The sequence below is a fragment of the Seriola dumerili genome, unplaced genomic scaffold, assembly GCF_002260705.1.
Source record: "Seriola dumerili isolate Sdu_G_001 unplaced genomic scaffold, Sdu_1.0 BDQW01000330.1, whole genome shotgun sequence".
NCBI lineage: Eukaryota > Metazoa > Chordata > Actinopteri > Carangiformes > Carangidae > Seriola > Seriola dumerili.
This window is the reverse complement of record NW_019174585.1, coordinates 1,138,050-1,156,258: the sequence shown is the minus strand read 5'-3', so window position 1 is coordinate 1,156,258 and position 18,209 is coordinate 1,138,050. Positions and strand designations below refer to the sequence as shown.

At 42.4% G+C, this 18,209-nt stretch overlaps 1 protein-coding gene across 2 annotated transcripts in view; it reads left to right on the top strand.

Moving 5' to 3' along the window:
* Nucleotides 1-18,209, top strand: part of nxn (nucleoredoxin) — a 60,989-nt gene that overhangs the window by 2,585 nt on the left and 40,195 nt on the right. The window contains exon 1 of one of the 2 annotated variants that reach the window (XM_022759788.1): nucleotides 12,556-12,678. The exons of the other annotated variant lie outside the window; for it this stretch is intronic. Coding sequence (XP_022615509.1) covers nucleotides 12,637-12,678 — 42 coding nt within the window. The 5' untranslated portion in view covers nucleotides 12,556-12,636. Of the gene's footprint in view, nucleotides 1-12,555; nucleotides 12,679-18,209 lie in introns of those variants that run through there. 2 annotated transcript variants of the gene reach the window in all.

Sequence of the window (18,209 nt, the reverse complement as noted above, 5' to 3'; positions counted from 1 at the left end):
CCTTCGGCCTGTTCTCTCTCAACATTATAACACAGCCGTGGAAAGTCCTCTTTCAGTCAGCAGCCTCAGTATAGTAACTGTAGTTTATAAATGTGACATCTCCAGAAGCATGAGCAGAGTGTGTCATTACCCCTCATCATTCACTAATTAATTCATGATTAATGCATGTTGGCATTTAAATTTTATTATAACGGTGCAGCTATGTACGCTGTGACCTGTGCCTTCATTTACACTGCAGCCTTTCTCCTGTCCAAATGGCTGTGCTTATCTCTGGAAAACTGGATATAATGTCTTCTGCCTTCAGGAAAACATTTTTTAATCCATAATTCAGGTAGCTGGTGCCTTTAACCCTCCTCTGTGTATTGTTGGTTTAATTAGTTGCCTGTTGCCTGAGGATTTATGCGTCTTAAGGTGACAAAAATGCACAAATTCTCATTTTTTGGTTATAATCAGATGCGTCTAATTTAAATGCGAGAGAATCATATTTTGCAGGTCAGGAAGTGTGAAGTTATCTGTTATCGGCTCTTAGTAACAGAGGAGGAGAGACTGCTCGTGATGTGCCAAGATGTCTGAATGTGAACGTTACAGTAATTGAAGAGGATCTATGTGTGCGAAAGACAGACCTAATGGGTGAGTGATGTTGACCCAGCCGAGGGCTCTGTTGATGTTGTGGGTCTGCGGAGACTAAGTGGCCCTCTCACCCCTCCTCTCGGGGTCTTTCTAACTTAGTGCAAGCAGAGCTCATCTCCTGGCGAAGGATGCAATTTTTCTTCAGTTGCGTCTTTCAGAGCCTCGCCGCCCACCTTAAGACTCTCTGACTGTACTTCCCCCCCCCCTCGCCCCCTTCCTCCTGCTACCCCCCCTCCTCTGCCCTGCACTGACTTGGCTATCTTTTTCTTTCTCACTGGAGGCTGTCCTCTTTTCGTTCTACAGAGGGGTTATCCAGGCCTTCCCGTTGCAGGAAATGTTTGTTATTTAATCAAGAAGGGATAATATTCTTGATTAAATGCAGAGAGAAAGGAAAGTCTAGTACTGTTAACTTAAAGTCAAAGCCAATATTTATTTAATCTGTCCTTGGAAAAAGGTGAAAACTGTCATGTAGTTCTCTGGTGGTTTTGTAACCAAAATACACTGAGTGAAAAGTGTAATTACCCTTTATGTCTTGGTGCCAGTTGACTTAACATAGTTATTTCCTCATGTGTATGTATGACTTTGAAAAATAGGAGTTTGCCAGGTGTGTTTTTTGGGTTATAAATGTTACACATGCATCAGTTATAGACTGTGGTGGTTGGTTTTGGTTTAATGTTAATGTAGGGAAACTGTTAATTGTCTGTATCTTCCACTCTTAAGGTGGTGTCACTCTTAAAGCCAGACAGGCCGAGAGGTCAGAACATTGTTTCTTTCAACAGCATACAGAATATCCACTATTGGATGTCATCGAGGACCCTCAAATAGCTCATTCTCAGTGAGTGGACGTCTGCTTGTTGTTCAGGGATAGCCAGCTGTCTGGCTGTCTTGGCTTGCTGGCAGTGCCTTACATGGACTTGGGTAGCAGGAGTGTGAGAGCTCCATGTAAATCAATTAAAGTCTTAGCCAACGCGATGTGAAAACCCAACTTGACCAAAGGGGGAGAACAAGCTGAGATGCTGCCAGAGCTGTTCCTGCAGGAATCGAAGGAGGGGGAGGGGGGGGGTCACATCGCAGTGACAGAAAGGCCTCTTGTTCAAGTCCTCCTGCTCGGCGGTTCTGCTCTGTAGCTGGCCCCCAGAGGCGGGACACCCGCTCGCTCGGCCCACAGCCAGGAGCTAAGGGTGCAAGGGGCTTCAGAGAGGAGCTAAGGAGGCCTTTCATCAATATGATCTGCTGAAAACTGTAGTGCACGCTGCCCATCATGCATCACAGCCCTCCTTGCCCTGTGACAGCAGAAGTGGCTTGAAAAGAGCCTGAAATGTTTTTATCTGCAGGTGCTAATTCTCTGCTCTTGATCTGTCAGGGTCGCATTTGGTTTTTGTAGGCTTTTGTCGTTAGATGTTTCCTCCTTTGTTGTGTTCACTCCCACAGTGTGGGCTAATAACGTCAACAGACTGGCACATTTTTGAGGGCTGCTGTGATGTGGAACATCTGTAATTGAGAGCTTAAGAGTTAATTGTAGGATTCAGAGAGGATGTATTCGTCACCAGTTTGTGCTCAGCCTGCTTTTACTGCAGCTCTTGGGAACAAAACTCATGTATGGCATCAGCAACAAACTTGGTTCTTTAAGATCAACAAGTAGGTAGTAAGAAAAAAAACATATCTTATTGCTCCTATTTAGGCCTTGATATCACCTCAAAGGCAATTATACTGTACATAAAACCAATAGCTCATCATTACATTACTAAAAATGTGCAAGATGTGTAAAATCCAAAGACGGTGACTCCTCCTCAGGAAGGTTAATTACAGATCATGTGTGCAGAGGAAAACTAAGATGAGAGAAATAATACCAAGGCTGGAGAAGTTAACAAGAGTGGCCTAACATGACTTACTCTAAAGCTGTGAACCTTAAACTGTGGGACTCTCTTTTAGATTCCTGACTCTGATCAAAGTACAGAGGGTTTAGTAAGTAGCCTAATATGAAGTTGGCTGTGGTACTAAACAGAAAATGAGCTAATCCCTACTTCAAGGCATTTGACCCTGGCAGATTAAATGACAAGTAAAACCCTAAAATGAAAGTTAAACTAAAGTTTTGTATTATTTTGATACTTAAGAAGTTATGTTTGAGTGTTTTTTTTTTTTTTTTTTTTTTTTTTTTTTTCTGTTTTTTCTTCTGTATTCTGTACCATGTAACCAGATGACTACAGATTTTCGATGCAGTATTTTTCTTTTGGAAGTTTCTTATTGCCAAACTTAACTGTAATGCAGGGTTTTTTAATGTATATGGTGGCATGTGACAGCAGTAGGTGCCTACTCGCTCCCACAACATGACCCAGGTCAAAAATTCTTAGGAGCCCGCCTTACAGTTTTAAAAAGTAAGCTGTATGTTGGCATAATACCAAATTTAATTGTAGTAGATAGTCATTTTGTTTACATGTGCATATTTTAACTTTGTTATTGCACAGAAAAAAACTACAGGTTGTGCTCCAGACCTTCATTAGGCATTTGCAACTCTGGATTGTTGTGCTTCAGGTATGATTGTGTGAGTTTATTATTGGATATTTGCAATGTTTGTGTTTTTGTTAACATTGTAGCTGTGAGTGTGGATCGTGTCAGCAACGGTAAATCATCTGCTTCCTGTAACTGAACTGATAAAATAGGTGTTATGTAAACATATGTAGCATTATAATTTAAATGCAACTGTAAATGCACCATGGCTTTTGTAATTATGTCTATTTATACATTCCAGCTCACGGCATTTTGGTTTTGTGTTACGCTTACATTTCAGTTGTGGTCAGCTGACCTTGTAGAGACTTTTACCTTGACTCCGGCTGGAAGTGTGCACGCCTGGCTGCAGTGCTGTAGTTTAATGTGACTTCCATTGTCCTGCAGCTGTGAGGCCTTGTTGCCGTGCGCCATGTTTGACAAGAGCTTATGTAAAGAATGTGTCCAGACACCTGCTCCACTGAGGCTGCTCAGGGCCACAGGGCATGGAAACAGTGTGTGTTTGTGAGGGCCCGGGATACTTGGCAATGCCAACTGTTACATCTCACACCACCAAGCTTGTGTTACTGTCTTCTTTCACTGCCCATTGTGTCCTCTTTACTGGGAGATCTGTAATGTTATGAGAGGTGACAATGGAGATCTCATCAGAGGTGAAGTTCAGAGGCTTAAGTTACCCAAGTGAGAGTTTAGGGGAACAGTCGCGCTTGTGTGTCTCATAAAAACCCATACCCTGTGGCAACACGATCTGTTTTTACTTCCGTTATCTACACATTAAACAACAACACACAATAGCTGTAAGGCTGCGACCTCTGTCTGTGGTCCACCAACCACTGAAACGATACTCTGGGATTGACTTTTCCTCTTTGTCCCTGTGCTCTCCAGCTGGACGGCTCCTGGACCGTCTGTGGGTTTTTTTATTTTATTTTATTTTTTTTTAGTCAGGACTTTCCAAAGCAGAGTGACGTTAAAGATAATAGACATGGGGTAATGTGTTCACCACAGTGTCTGCAGTAGCTCTCAATGAGAACAACAGATGATTCATCCGCTTGCGTATATTATCCTGAACCAGTCCAATTGTCACATACTTACCAGTCAAATCATCCAAACCAGTGCAGCGTAAAGTTCAGCGTGCAATCGCTCGATATTAATTTCGGATTCTACTGATGACAGGAAAGCAGCTTAGACCAAGCCTCTTTCCTTGGAAATAAGCAGATGGATGTTATTTCAATTCATAAATCCACCATCATCTGCTGGTTTGTTTTTTTTTTTTTTTGTTTTTTTCTTCTTTTTTCTATGCCATTGCTCACTGCTGTGTTTGAGTTTATTCCTCCTTTTCTCTTCAAGGATGGGTTGTTGTGCCTGGACCCTCCCCCAGTCAATCCTCCGGTCTCTAATTGCCCCACACCGCAGCTCAGCAGCCCTCTCCAACATAATAACAGCATAGCCGCCCCAGGGGCATCCTGCCATCCAGAGCTGTCTTTCGTCCTCCTTTTGTTATCTCTCCTAGATTGAATGTTGGCTTTTTGTGATTGCTCAGTTTCCCCCTTCATCATCGCCACTGATCACATTTCTTAAGATAAATGAAAAAGACACGATGATGGATGAGCGCTTTGGACTGTCTACATTCACAGATTCCCATGTTTTATCGCTGACACTCAATCAAACCTATCTCAGGATATCTGCTCCATCAGTGAGTGGCAGTGTTGATTTGATGTAAATTTATTCATAGCATGAAAATTTCTGGCGTGACAAGTTTCCCCCTTGGACGATAACCCTTTCCCTTCCATGTGACCACCACCCCGCTCACAGGGTGGAGGCACTGTTGTGTATGTGCAAGCTGTAAACCCCCTCCCCACCCTCACCCACCCTCCCTCCCTCCCTCACTGTGGTGTTTTCATCCAAGTGTAAGTGCTCCTGCAGCTCCTGCTCCTGTCTGAAAAGAAGCTCGCCGTACAAAGAGACCCACTGTCTCAGCGTGTAGCATGGCACACCGGCACCAGCCCCGCTGTCTTGCCTACAGTCTTGCTGTTGCATGTGGCGAAGGGATTTTTATCTTGCAACTGACATGCATGCACTCTGACAAAGTGAAGGGAAAAGGTAGCTGGATTTCTCAGTGTTTTGTAAGTGGGAAGAAAACAAAAGAAATTAGGATGTGATTTTTAAAAAAAAAAAAAAAAGAGAGAGAAAGAAAAACATCCACACCGTTGTGTTTTAAGAGGAAAATAAACATTGGAATTATAAAGTGGTGTGCCGATGAAAGTGACAGATAAACAGTTGAAAAGATTAAAATAATAGAAAAACAATTGAAACGGCTAAAAATAATGGATGAAGAGTTCAACCGAGCAGTGTACGAATGCAAACGCAACAGTTCAACTGTATGAAAAAATGATTACAACAATATTTGATGTAGTGTTACTTTCTTTTAAGGATTGTTTTAACTTTTTTTTTTTTTTTTTCCTGCAGTGTAACTTAACATCCACTTTTAAAGTCAGTTGAAATGAAGACATTTGGAGCATGACAGGCGGTGTGGATGACTTGATGGGACTTAATGGGGTGGGGGGTGGGTGGGGCGTAGGCTGTGTCAGACAAAAGCGACTGGGGACCACTGATGTATGATAACTGCTGTGCTGTGGTGTGAGGTAGTTGTCTGCATGTCTACATATGAAGACAGAGAAGAAAAAGAGAAATGGGAGTTACTTTCTCAGGCTGTGCAGATGGAGAAAACGCTCTGCTCTGCTGAGCCGTGTGGGCCGCCACGCTGCATGACAGGGGACAGAGCAGCATCCAGCCCACGTCTTGTAGGAATTTAAGAAGACTGCTATAGTATAAAATGCTTGGCCTGTGCAGTGTATCTTATTTATTGTCTGTCACTGTAATCACATTGTGGGATTTTAAGATTTCGGTTCGATTTCACTTTATGTCAGTTTTTTATTTTTTTTTTTCCCATAGCCAAACATCAATCATGATGTGCTGTGTAAGGATAAAGCTCTTTTTTTTTTTTTTTTTTTTTTTTTTTTTTTTTTTTTTTGCTTTCATATTTCTTTTTTTTTTCTTTTCTTAACAACTTATCCTCATCTTACAAGAAGCAAGTCTGTGGGAAAATGAAGTTGTAAATAGTGTGGATGCACAGGGATGAAGAGTTGAAAAGCTGTGGTCATAGTGGTCATGTGAACATTTTTGGGAAATGTGCCGACTGCTTTCTTGCTGAGAGTTAGATGAGAAGACCAGTACCATCCGGTCTGTATGGTAAATATCTATAATCAGCTGCAGGTTAGCTTAGCTTAGCACAACCAAGAAACAGCTTAGCACAAACTAGCTTGCCTGCGTCTGCCCAAAGGTGACAAAATCCACCTACCAGACCTCTGAAGCTCACTAATGAACATGTCATATTTTGTTTGTGTAATCTGTACGAATGACAGGATGTGGTTTGACAGGTGATTATGTGACATTTTAACCAGACAGAGTGGTATTTATCTGCTAATCTAACTCTCGACAAGAGAGCAAATAAGCTGATTTCCCCCAAAATGTGAAAATGTTCAGTTAGTCCTCTGATGAAATATTGACAGTGCTGGACAATATTTCCAATCTGCCACAACAGTGACATCCCATGACAACCTGCTGCCAGCATTTGCACGCACTCATCCGCCCGCCAACCCCAGTCAGTCAGCAACAGACAGATGGAAAACGTTCGCAGAGCACCAGAGGAAAGTGAACAATATTAAAAATCCAGAAATAGCACTTTGTCACAGTCTTTTTGACAGTTAAATGAAGCTTGCACTCCCGCGGCCTGTCTCCACCGGGGGATCAGTGGAGAAGTCGCCCAATCTTCTTCATAATTTTAACTCGCTTGCTCACATATGCTTTTTTTTTTTTTTTCTTACTGTTTCAAGGAGCTTATGTACATGTGGAAAAAGGTTTCGACATTGCTGACCTCACATCATTCAGATTAGTTGTTCCTAACTGAAGGTTGATCCTTACTTTGCTGCTTGACACATGCTACATTTACAGTGAGCTGCTAATCTCAGGATAATGAGGCAGCTGAGGATATATCATATGTCTAATAAGGTCAGGTGCCACCGCAGACAGCTCCCCCAGAAGAATCTTTTCCATAATATTGAATCAGCTCTTTCAGTCACTCTTCACGGCGTAGCATGGTAGCAAGTTAAGAGTTTTAACAGTTGCAGAAAGAACGAAGAAGTAAAAGTAAGCATCTTCAAACGTACTTTTTGTCGGAGCTCAGCAGCTCAACAAGATTCAAGAATTGTGTAGCTCATTTAAATGCTGTCTTTGCAAAGCTGGCACGTCGCATTAAGAAAAAGTGGAGAAAAATGTAGGGGAGCCTGGCTGAAGCAGATCCCATGGCCTGTAGTTTGCTCATTATTTTCGTAATAACCGGAGAGTCACTTGGAATCATTTCCAGGTGCACCCAGCTCCAGGAGGTTGCACACAAACATGCGTCCTTGAATTCGAATCGTTTAACGTGTTTCTGTTTCCATTATTAATCTGACTATTCAAAATCATCTGCAGGCATGTTCGCTGAGGTTAGTGCGTTTGTGTTACTTGACACCGCTGCAACAACACGCTCCCCACATAATTGCACATTATATCTACTTGGACAAATGGATATGTTGATATTCATTGTTTGTATCTGCCATGGTGTGTGTGTATGTGTATGTGTGTGTGTGTGTGTGTATGCCCCAAGTCACGTGATTCTTTAGAATACATTTTGTGTGCTATTACTCAAGGTCAGTGGTGGGCAAGCTAATCTGGAAAACAAATAATGGTGCTGCAGTGTTGCTCATAAATTGATCCATGCTGGTGTAGTATCAGTTACATTAACCATATGAAGCTGGTCTTATTCTTCAGCTGTCTGCAAAATATTTTACATGCACTCAAAGCCTGTGGCGGAGCACAATAAGATCAGTGTCTTTAATGGGTTGCACAGGCGTAGAATATCTTATCTGCCTATGCCAGTTACATTATGTGATTATTGGTCATTTCAGTGTTGGTGATTTTAAAGCTACTATATGTAGAATAAGTACAGGAGTAAAATTGGTTCAGTCTTCTTTTTTTTCTTTCTTTTTTTTTCTTTCTTTTTTTGGCTCTTAAGGAGTAGCACAACAAGCTAAACAAACACTTTCACATTTTCATCTTATGAAGTTGATATGGCAAGGCAAACACATTTACATATGCACACATCCAGAAGACATTGAGCAACATTAGTATTCATTTGAAATTGTGTTTCTGGCCACATAATCAATATAAATCTGACATTCACTCTCCTTTTTGCTCCGTTTTGTTCTTCACCAACTCCTGAAGGAAACATCTGCATCTTTTGCTCCTAATTGTTTTTGGGTTTTTTTTTTTTTTTTTTTAATCAAAATAGATGATTTTTATTATGTAGCTGTTTTCAGGCCAAGAGTCATCAAAAAATAGCCTTGAGGCTGAAATAAAATCAGCTCAAAAGTGGGCCTTTTTATAGGAGCTGTACAGAATGCAGTGAAGTCTTGTTTCTTCACTTCAGCTGCTAGTAAAGTAAACAAGCACAGAACTTGACCTTGCTGTTGTACATTATACAGAATCCATGTGTTTCTCAGCAGCAACAGGCCAGATGATGCACTGATGGTATCCCATATGGAGGTACTGGCAAAGCTGATGGCTGCAACAAGGGGGGGGGGGATTAGATGGAAGAGTCATGAAGGCAGGGGAACACTAACCACGACAGAAAGCAAGGGTGTCATGGGAGGCACCAATTATCTGAGGGAGAGGGATTCTCACTGAACTCCCTCTGAGTGAAGCACTAGCCTTGGATTCATCCTAGAAGTGGGTCCTGGAGCGTTTTCTGAGGCTTGCCTGTGCGTTCATTTCTTCAGCTGTCACATCCCATTTTGCAATCAGCTATGCTACGTCTTTGTTCAGTGAAAACCCCACCGCATGCATTCCTCACATATTACAGCTCACGTACTTGCTCCAAGGAATGTGTTAGTCAGAAAAGACTTGCACAAATCATCAGACACTTTTTGTTGGTGAGAGAGTGGACCCCCTGCTGAGGCTGCGCTGTAGCTTAGCTCTGCCTCTGTGTTGGGGGCTAATCGCTGTTTTGATTAGTCTTTTTTTTTTTGCCAATCTGTTTGCACGGAGCACCGATCCCACGGCCATGTTGAATGAAAGGGTTTATCAGCTTAAGCCTGTTGTAAGGAGCACGAGAGGTCTCATCTTTTCACTGAGGAATGAGAGCAGCCCTCGGACACAAGTGTCCAGGCAATTAGAGACGCCGGGGCCTCAAAGAGAGATTACTGCCGCACAGAGTTGCGGTCGACTTCTTTCTTGTCCTGCACATTGTTCACGCGGTGTTGAGACTCATGATGATCGGTGCTGTGGAGGAGGATGTAACAGGACTCGGTCACAGGGCTTATTCTCAGGGGAGGATTCAGTGGATGCAACATCAAATTATAAACTTCCAAACCATAACTCACTAAACTGTTTTCCTACAGAGTGATGACAACGGTCAGTCTTGCATCCTAATGTTGTAGCGGCCACATTTTTTGAGGTGGTTTGGTATGTTGTTTTTGTCTTGTGTGTTTTTTAAGACTCTCAGCACATATTGTTATACGCATTTGCTGCTGTAATGTGAACATATTCTAATGGGACTATTTTGAAGTTAAATTGCAGTTTCCAATTTGGCCTGGTTTTGATTTGGCTTGATATAAGGAAACATTACATGTTGAGTGGAAGAGTGTGACAAGTCCCGGTGGAGTAAGTGAGCGTCAGGGTGCCTGCACACCCAAATGAAAGTAACAGGACTTCAGGGACATTTCTGGATTTACATATTGCCCCTGACCCCCACTCCCTTTCAGGGTTGTCTCTGTGGCAGCTACATTGGGTTTGTATAAACATTACTTCAGATGTTGAACTGGGCTGACAGGGTTACTGCACATGGACCTTGAGCCAGAGGGACCTCCAAATCATGACAGCATGTGGTGTGTTTATTCCCAGGAGACTGGCAGGGGTTTGGTTAAACTACAGATACTGAGGGTTGGGGGTTGGGGGGTTACAGTTAGTAACAGTTGTTGTGTGAATGTGGACAATAAAATCTGGTCAGCCTAGGTTTCAGCCATATGATGATATATACAGCTGTGACTAGCTCTTTCAACTTTTTATTATCTATGTTCGTATTGGACCTTATAGGCAGAGTTGCACATCAGTGAGGATGACTGCAGAGCTGAAATAAGTCTTGAGGTATTTAATGTGCTGCAATAGCCACAACAGATATCCCCGTCTGGTTATTTTAGACATTAACAGTGCACAATGTTGCATAATGATCATGATTCTACAGACTCAGCAATCCCTCACAACAATTTAAATTATAACAGTTACACTCTGTTTATAATTTAAAGTTTGCATTCATGATGATTAATAATAAAGGCTTAAAAATCGAATCTTTGTGCAGCTACTCATCTGACATCAGGAGTACCATGTCGAGAGAGAAGGAATATGATACTGGCAATAATATCTGCACTGTTCATTTAAAAGTTAAATCTTAACCATTCCCCTGAAGACGCCCATGTTGATGATCAAGTATTCACCCACTTTGTTTGTGAAGTGCAAACAAAATTATAACTGCAACTTTTTAATCTTATTCGCAATTGCCCTAAAAATGGCTTAATATAGCGTTTCACCCTGAAATAAAGCTATTGTGTATGTTTTTATAGATGTCCTAGTCAGACATTTTTCTATCCATCCTAGATGTGAACGTGACTCGAGGCTCGTGGCTTTTATGGTTTCTTTCTCTGGAGGAAATGAATTTTGCAGAAAACATGCGAGGTTAAAGCGAGACCATTCCTGCTGGTGTGACTTGCAGCCTGTGAGGCGTTAAATTGAGTCGGGAGACCGTGCGAGTGTAGGGAGTGGGTAAACCCAGACAAAATACTTAACCCTCCCTCTGCTCCACAGCTCACCAGTATGTCACTCGCCACCTGCTCATTTGACAGCGCTGGTGGTTTTGGAAGCAGCAGGTGTGCTCTTTAAGTCCAAAGGTAGCAGGTTCTGCTCTGACAACCCCCATCTGTGTTGTGGTCAGTGGGTCTGCTTTTTCCAAAAGCTGGAATATGCACTATACTGAGACCATTAAGTGTCTTTAGAGTAGCCGCGTCAATAGCCAACTGTTTGTATGGACGCAATCCCCCATAGAAACGTGCAAAGCTGATGAACTGAGGCAGGAAAAAAGGCCAGATGAAGGACTCATATCGGGAATGTCAATGTTTCTGCCAAGTCCTATACCTATTCCCCTTCTCCCTTTTCATCCATCATATAATTATGGCGCACAACAAGAGCCAGAGGTATGTGCTATGTTTTTAAAAGACTGAAAGATGGGGAATAAAACTAAAGAATTATTGTTGAGAATGAAAATGCAACTGTTTTTCCTGGTATGAATGAAACTAAGCTGGAAGAGAAAGGTGAGACACAGACCAAGAGGGACAGTTTTGATCTCTGCTTCCTTCTCCGAGTGCAAAGAGTAGCTCATTGTATCTGAAAACCCTACATGTGGAATCATTTCCCTCCTCCTGTCCGCAGAGGTTGCTGTGTGGCCGAACCCCTTGAGAAACAAAGGCATCTTCATCACTCCATCGCTTCCCCTCGTCGCTTTGTTGCTCCAGGTGTTCGCTGTCTGAGCAGTGGAGATGAAGTGCAGATAGAAACCTTGTCCAAAGATCCATTTATAAAGGAAAAAAGTAGACAGAGACATATTAGTCAGAGTCTTTCTGCAAGGCTGTTGAAATTCTCACAGGTGCTTTATGAAACTCTGCTTTTCCTCAGTTGGACTTACTTAAGCTTTAGCGGCTGAGAGAGTGTGAGGAATCCTCTTGACTTTGTTGTGGTGGAAGGAAAAAATGTGGGTAGGGACTTGTCAGTGGGGTGGAGATATGTTCATAATGTGTACTGTAATTACCCTCTCTAATTACTGGCATCAGAGCATAATCACCAAATATCAAGGCAGTATTTTTACATCACTAGTGCTAACAAGGCTGTTTTTGGTGATCTCTCTTCTTTTTTTTTTTTAATGGTCATAGCCTTCCTGAAGGATTTGATAGTTTCAAGTATAAACAATGTATAATGCTTTGGGAATAAAAGTGGGGCTGTTTTTTAAAGAAGGGAAATGTATCTGGCCTTACACTTTCTCGCTTTCGAAGCCTCCTTTAACATGTTCGTCCTTTATCCATTCTCTCAAACTGAAAGCAGAGCCAAGTTAAATATCTGGCGTGGCCTCAAAGCTCTGAATACTTCCCCGGAAAGCAGCGTGGTTTATGTAAGTTCATGGATAGAGATAACAGATTGCATGTCGTTTGCGGCCAGTTAGTTGCCAGTTTTGAGAAATGGGTGTACCACACATTGCCCAGGAATATTAGGTAATAATACATTGGGATTTCTCGAGTGTGACCACTTTGAACCGTGTCCTCTGGCATCACAGTAGTGCCGTGAATCTTGAGGTTGTGTGTCTTCATGATGTCTTCAGGAAATGAAACAGGAGCCGTGCTGCCAAAGGTATACGCTAAATGTTTAAAGTCCTTTTTTGTTTGAAATGGAAAAACACAAAACAAGCTAGTTGTCGCATGGGTTTCCTACCGTTTGGTCTTATTTTACTGTGCCTCAGTTGAACAGCTTTCAACTCTATTATTACTTGTTTACAGCCTCCTGTTGAGGGTGGTCTTTTTTCACTCTTCCTTTATCCATTCAGCTTTGCTTCTGTTGTGAGACCCTTGAGTTATGTTGGCCTTGAAAACCAAACCTGCTGTCCTAGAGTCATCTTTTAATTAGTCTGCCTCCTCTTCCTTGATGATTTGTTTTTTTTTGTATTTTTTTTGTTGTTGTTTTTTTTGGAGGGGGGGGGGGTTGCTATCACCAACAGGACATCAGAATAGGCCAGAGGAGTCTGAGGCAACCGTGCAACCATTTTTCCTGTTTTTGTTAACCACGTGTTTCTCAGCAAGACGGCAATGAAAAGAAGGAAGGAAATGGTGCATTTTCAGTGATCTGCACCGTCTTTGATCTTCAAATTGCAGCCATTACGTCTCATAATATTCCATGTAAAGTTCCTCCGATTATCGTGCTTCTGATGTTCATTCATTCACACTCGGCTTTGATATTCCCATGCTGTGATTATGAACGTAACTTCTGATTTTGTGCAGCATTTATACCATACAATAACACTTTCTACCGCTCCTCATTAGGCAGACACACAGATAACGCTTCTTTATCTGCACGATGGAAATGCATTCCAGTCACAGCCTGTTTTAAATAGATGCCAGAGGAAAATATGCTGGTGGTTTTGGGGTTTAGTGGTGCAGGCGACGGTTAGTACAGTTTGTGTACTTGGCACAAAGTTAACAGATTGAGAGACAAGAAACAAGAGCGAGGTTTCAACCACGATCCTGGGCCTGCTTTTGTGTTTGCCAGTGGTGAAGTGTGAGCAGCTGTAGAAGGATGCCAGCATGAGGACTGAAATAATTACTGCAGTATGCTAGCTTAGTCAACACCATACAACTGCAGCTGTTTCCTTTGCTGTTGAAAGAATTTCAAAGGACGTAATGTAGCTCCAAGAATTTTTTTTTTTTTTTTAGTAAGCAGAGCCATAACTACCTAGCAGGGATTTTCTGGACTGTGGTGCCATTTTGAAAAGTAAATACAGTTAAAGTTTAATGGTCAGAGGCTGTGACACGGAGCAGGAACAGACACTTAAGTGTGGACAGGACCACTCAGAAGATTTATTATCAACCTGAGGGACTTGGACATACACTTGTGCACTCACACCATTTTGCTATGTTGTTTTTTATAGACTCCACCCCCGCAGCAGTGTCCTCTTCCCACCAACACAAAAGAGAGCAGGACGAGCTAACAGGGTCAAGTTTCCTTCTATTTATGCCATGTATGTGTTTTCCTCCTCCTGATGATACTCTCCTCAGGGCTTTGTTTTTTTTTTTTTTTGACATTTGGATGTTTTGTTGCTTTTTCCATGAGGTGAATACAACTCCCAAAGCAGCTTTTAAGTGAAAGCCCCTGAAAACTCAAACTTAAGTAGTATTCAGTAGTATTTCTCCATCTCATAAATATTCATGACATAATAAGCAATACGTTCTGGGGGAGAAAACGTCTTCAGTCCTCACTTAATATTTATTAAAAAGTTGTTGCTTCATCGTGACTGTGTGGGAGAGGTTTGATCAGATTTGTTTTGACAATGGCCTGGCAACAGCCACTCAGCTGTCATATTTCATTCAGATGGCGCTAAAGCTGATTATTGCAAAGAATATGTTGCATCCTCAAACCAGTGAGAAGCCTTTTAAAAAAAAAAAAAAAAAAAAAAAAAAAAAAAAAAAAAACACACATGAAATAACCAAAACCTTTATAACCCTTGCAGGAAAATTGTGTTCTCATGTTGGTGCTCCATCGTTGAAAGTCAGAAGATTGAGAAAATGTGTTTTCAGGGCCTTTTTTTAATGTGTAATAACAACAGCAGCGGGTTCTCTTTTGTCACAAATTTGTAGTGCTTTAATAGCAGCATATATTCATCATTCATGGCCCCAACTCAAGGTCTTTTTGATAATTGCATTTACAGACATGGTGGGTTTTGCCTCTCAGCAACATCCTCCTGCCCAGCTATTTCCCAGATGAGCAGCACTCTGTCATCTCAGCCTGCCAAATGTAGCCCCTGAAAAAATGGAAACACTCCAACAGGCAGCCGCTTTGGTCGAAATGCTAAACAGGCAGTTCATTCAAATACGGCATTGCTCCCATTATATGTATATTTTCTTGTGCTCGACACATACTGTAGATTGCGTGCCTTCACAAATTGTCCTGTGTACACACGGAGACATGGACATCAGTGTAATTTCAGTGCTTATGACAGAGGAGCGCGCATTATTGTGCAGACCTGTATTCACACAGTTTCCTCAGATTAATCAGGAGGGCCAAAGTTTCGGGTTCATTTCCAGAGTGTGTGCCACTCTTCCTGCACACTTTCTCAGGCTCTAACAATGGCCCCCTCGTCGCTGGCCCCTCATAATCCTCTTTACCACCTCCCTCCTCCAGCCGTTTCCCTCTCTCAAACTTCTCTCCAACAAGCTCCCTCCATAGGCCAGGCGCCCCGCTGTGTTGTCAACATCAACCAATTGTGCTGAGAGCTGCTGCAAATTTAACTGTTTGGAAATACTACAAAGCTGCTTATATGGAAGTGAAATGCTTTGACTTTGAAATCTTTGAAATAGTTTCAGATATTTAACTAAAACTTGTATTTGAACACTAGAGGATGCTGAATTATAGATACAGGCTTGGTTTCCCAGCTGCATGCCACAGTGTGATGCCATTTTTGTTCACATTATTATATTATTTGTGCACCTTGATGGCAGCTGGCACATTTAATAGCTGTGCAGGATCATAGCTATAGCTCCACTTTTTTTTTGCCGTCTTAAGGCAGCAACACTATAGGCTCCACCTCAGGATGCAGCGTGTTTGTCATGCAATGTTAATCACCTGCTTTGATATAATTCTGTTCAACATGGAGTCTCATTGCAAAGGATGCTGAGATGGGGAGAAAATAGAGGAAAGCAATGAACTGAAAAGCCTTGTTGTTTCTCTCTTCATGAAGTATTATGTCTCGTTCCTGTTGTCATTCTGTAAATTCTGTATTTGCAGGACTCAACAGAGAAGCTCTCACATGGATATTCATTGGCAGCACAGAAGCACTTAAGGTTAAACATCTCAATACAGTTGAAGCTTCTTATCACGGGGGTTGGGGGGTGGGGTTGGATCTTTTCTTCATCCATCCAAATAAGCAGATCTCTCCCTTAGTTGTCGCCCTCCCCTGTTTTATTGTTAAAGAGATTCTTTCAGCTTGATTAAAAATGTAATTATTCACCCATTTATCCCTTTTTAAGCATTAAACAGCCTTTCTTCTTCAATGGAATGCCAAGTGACGGGTGGTAATTGTAGATCAAGGCTGGGCGCTGGGGAGCCGGCCGGCTTGGGGGTGAGGCGGTGTGGAGGAGCAGGGGGGAGGGGGCCTGGCGCTCGGTTTCAGGCTTTGGCGGCTGGCTGCCCTGGACCGCTGATGTGCTGCTCGTGGTGGGAACTAAAGCAGGGCTTGCTTGTGAAGTCAACCCCTGCTCACAGCAGCTCTCGCGTTTTGCCCTGTGCCAACCGTACAAGGGCTGCTCTTTTCATTTCAGCCCTCGCTGAGTGATTCCTGCCCTCTGCACCGGGCCGCAACAAGCGTCGTTGTCACTCAAGTTGAGTGAGAGCAAGCACTGGAGGGAGGGGGGGGGCTGAAAGGCAGTGACACTCAAGAAATCCACTTCAAACAAACAATTAGAGCATGCTGATACATGGGGCTAACAGGCTTTATGAGTATACCTAAAAGCAGCTTTGCTGTTGAAATGGTATTAATTATTAGGGTGCTGCAAGTGAAAACTATTTAGCTTTTTCAGGTGATGCATGTAAGAGTGACTTTGTGTATGTGTGTGTGTGTGTGTGTGTGTGTGTGTGTGTGTGTGTTTGGATATTGTAGGCAGATGCAAACCCTGTTCTTGCTGAGTACTGGAGCGGTACCTCATCAGCTCCCACAATGCTGCTCAATGTATGCAAAGCCGTCTCTCGACAGGGCTTGTTAAGCATCAATACTACACTCCTGCTCCAGAGATTTATTTCAATATGGGCCATTACCGCTGATAAAGTCCCCGCTCAACCGCCTGTTCACTCCCTTTGTGACTTCAGTATCCTTAAAGGAGCCACGTTTTCCAGCTGTTTGTTTTGATGTATGCTATAAGATATTCGGTGTGTGTGTGTGTGTGTGTGTACGTGCCGCGATCAGGGAAAAATGTGATCTGCAAAATGATCATCTTTCCAAAATACATGGAGCAATCAAGTGTAGTTATGTTGCATTATTTGTCCATATTTGGCTGCAGAGCTCATGCTGTAGTGCTGTAGCATCAGCTGCAGTTAGCCAGCGCATGTGAGATGGGCTTTTGTACCCAGAAATGACAAGTAAGCCCATTTTTAATGAATTCAATGTCGACATTATCTAAACTGATTTGAGGGGAAGTCATTAGTACGACAGTGTTCATCTGCTAATCAAGACAATGATTACAGGATTGTTTGTGCTCCTAATATTATCACTCACCGATCTTTTATCCATTCAATATGATGATGATGATGATTAAGCATAGCATCACATATAAATATAAAAACTAGTCGCTGTTTGTCTTCTGCTTCCCCCAATCTCTTCAAAGTATCCTTTTTTCCACCAGGCAGCCGCCTTTAGACTGAGATACCATTAGTACAATGAAAGGGATCTTTGACCAGGATATCTGCTAAATTTTTCACTCCTCTAAAGCCCGGCTCTGTGCTGCTCATCATGGCCTAATGGAACACAGCGCTGCAGAAATTAAGCAGCTGGTTGGAATTAATCAAATAAACCTCCCAATGCCTTTTTCTAGATGTTAGGATTTCCCAGAGAAAGCAGAGAAAGGAGACACAGATGTTTTGCTGTATCGAGTGCTTTTAGGTTCTCCCAATTAGGAAAATAGGCTGTGCTTTTAAACTGATCTATGCCTGCAACACTTCTTTCTTTTCTGGTGAGTGGGTGTGTTAAGAGGTTCATGTGACCACGCAAACAGAGAGACAGATTTATAGGTTAAGGTATGTATGTCAGGAAAAGCAGTGTTTTCTCCCTAAAGCATCATGTTAACTGCTCCTGTTTGACTTTGACTTGGAGTGTACAGTCTGTTGACAAAGTGCTACAGCTCTGGAGGATGGATGGTCTCATAACAGATAAAACTCTGTGCTTGCAATTTGACTGACACAGGGAATCATCTTCAGGCTGCAGATTTGTGTTGCTAAGGGACCAGACTGGTGGGCTTCTAATGGGCGAGTGCACCCTGAGCAATCTTGGGCAATTACTCCACTTAATCATTAAGATCTAAAGAAGGGAGGGGCGCTGCACTGTGAATTCATTACATGGTTGAGGCATGAGATGAACTGTAGTTATAGAGACATAAGAAAGAATTGACACAGTGTGAAAGACA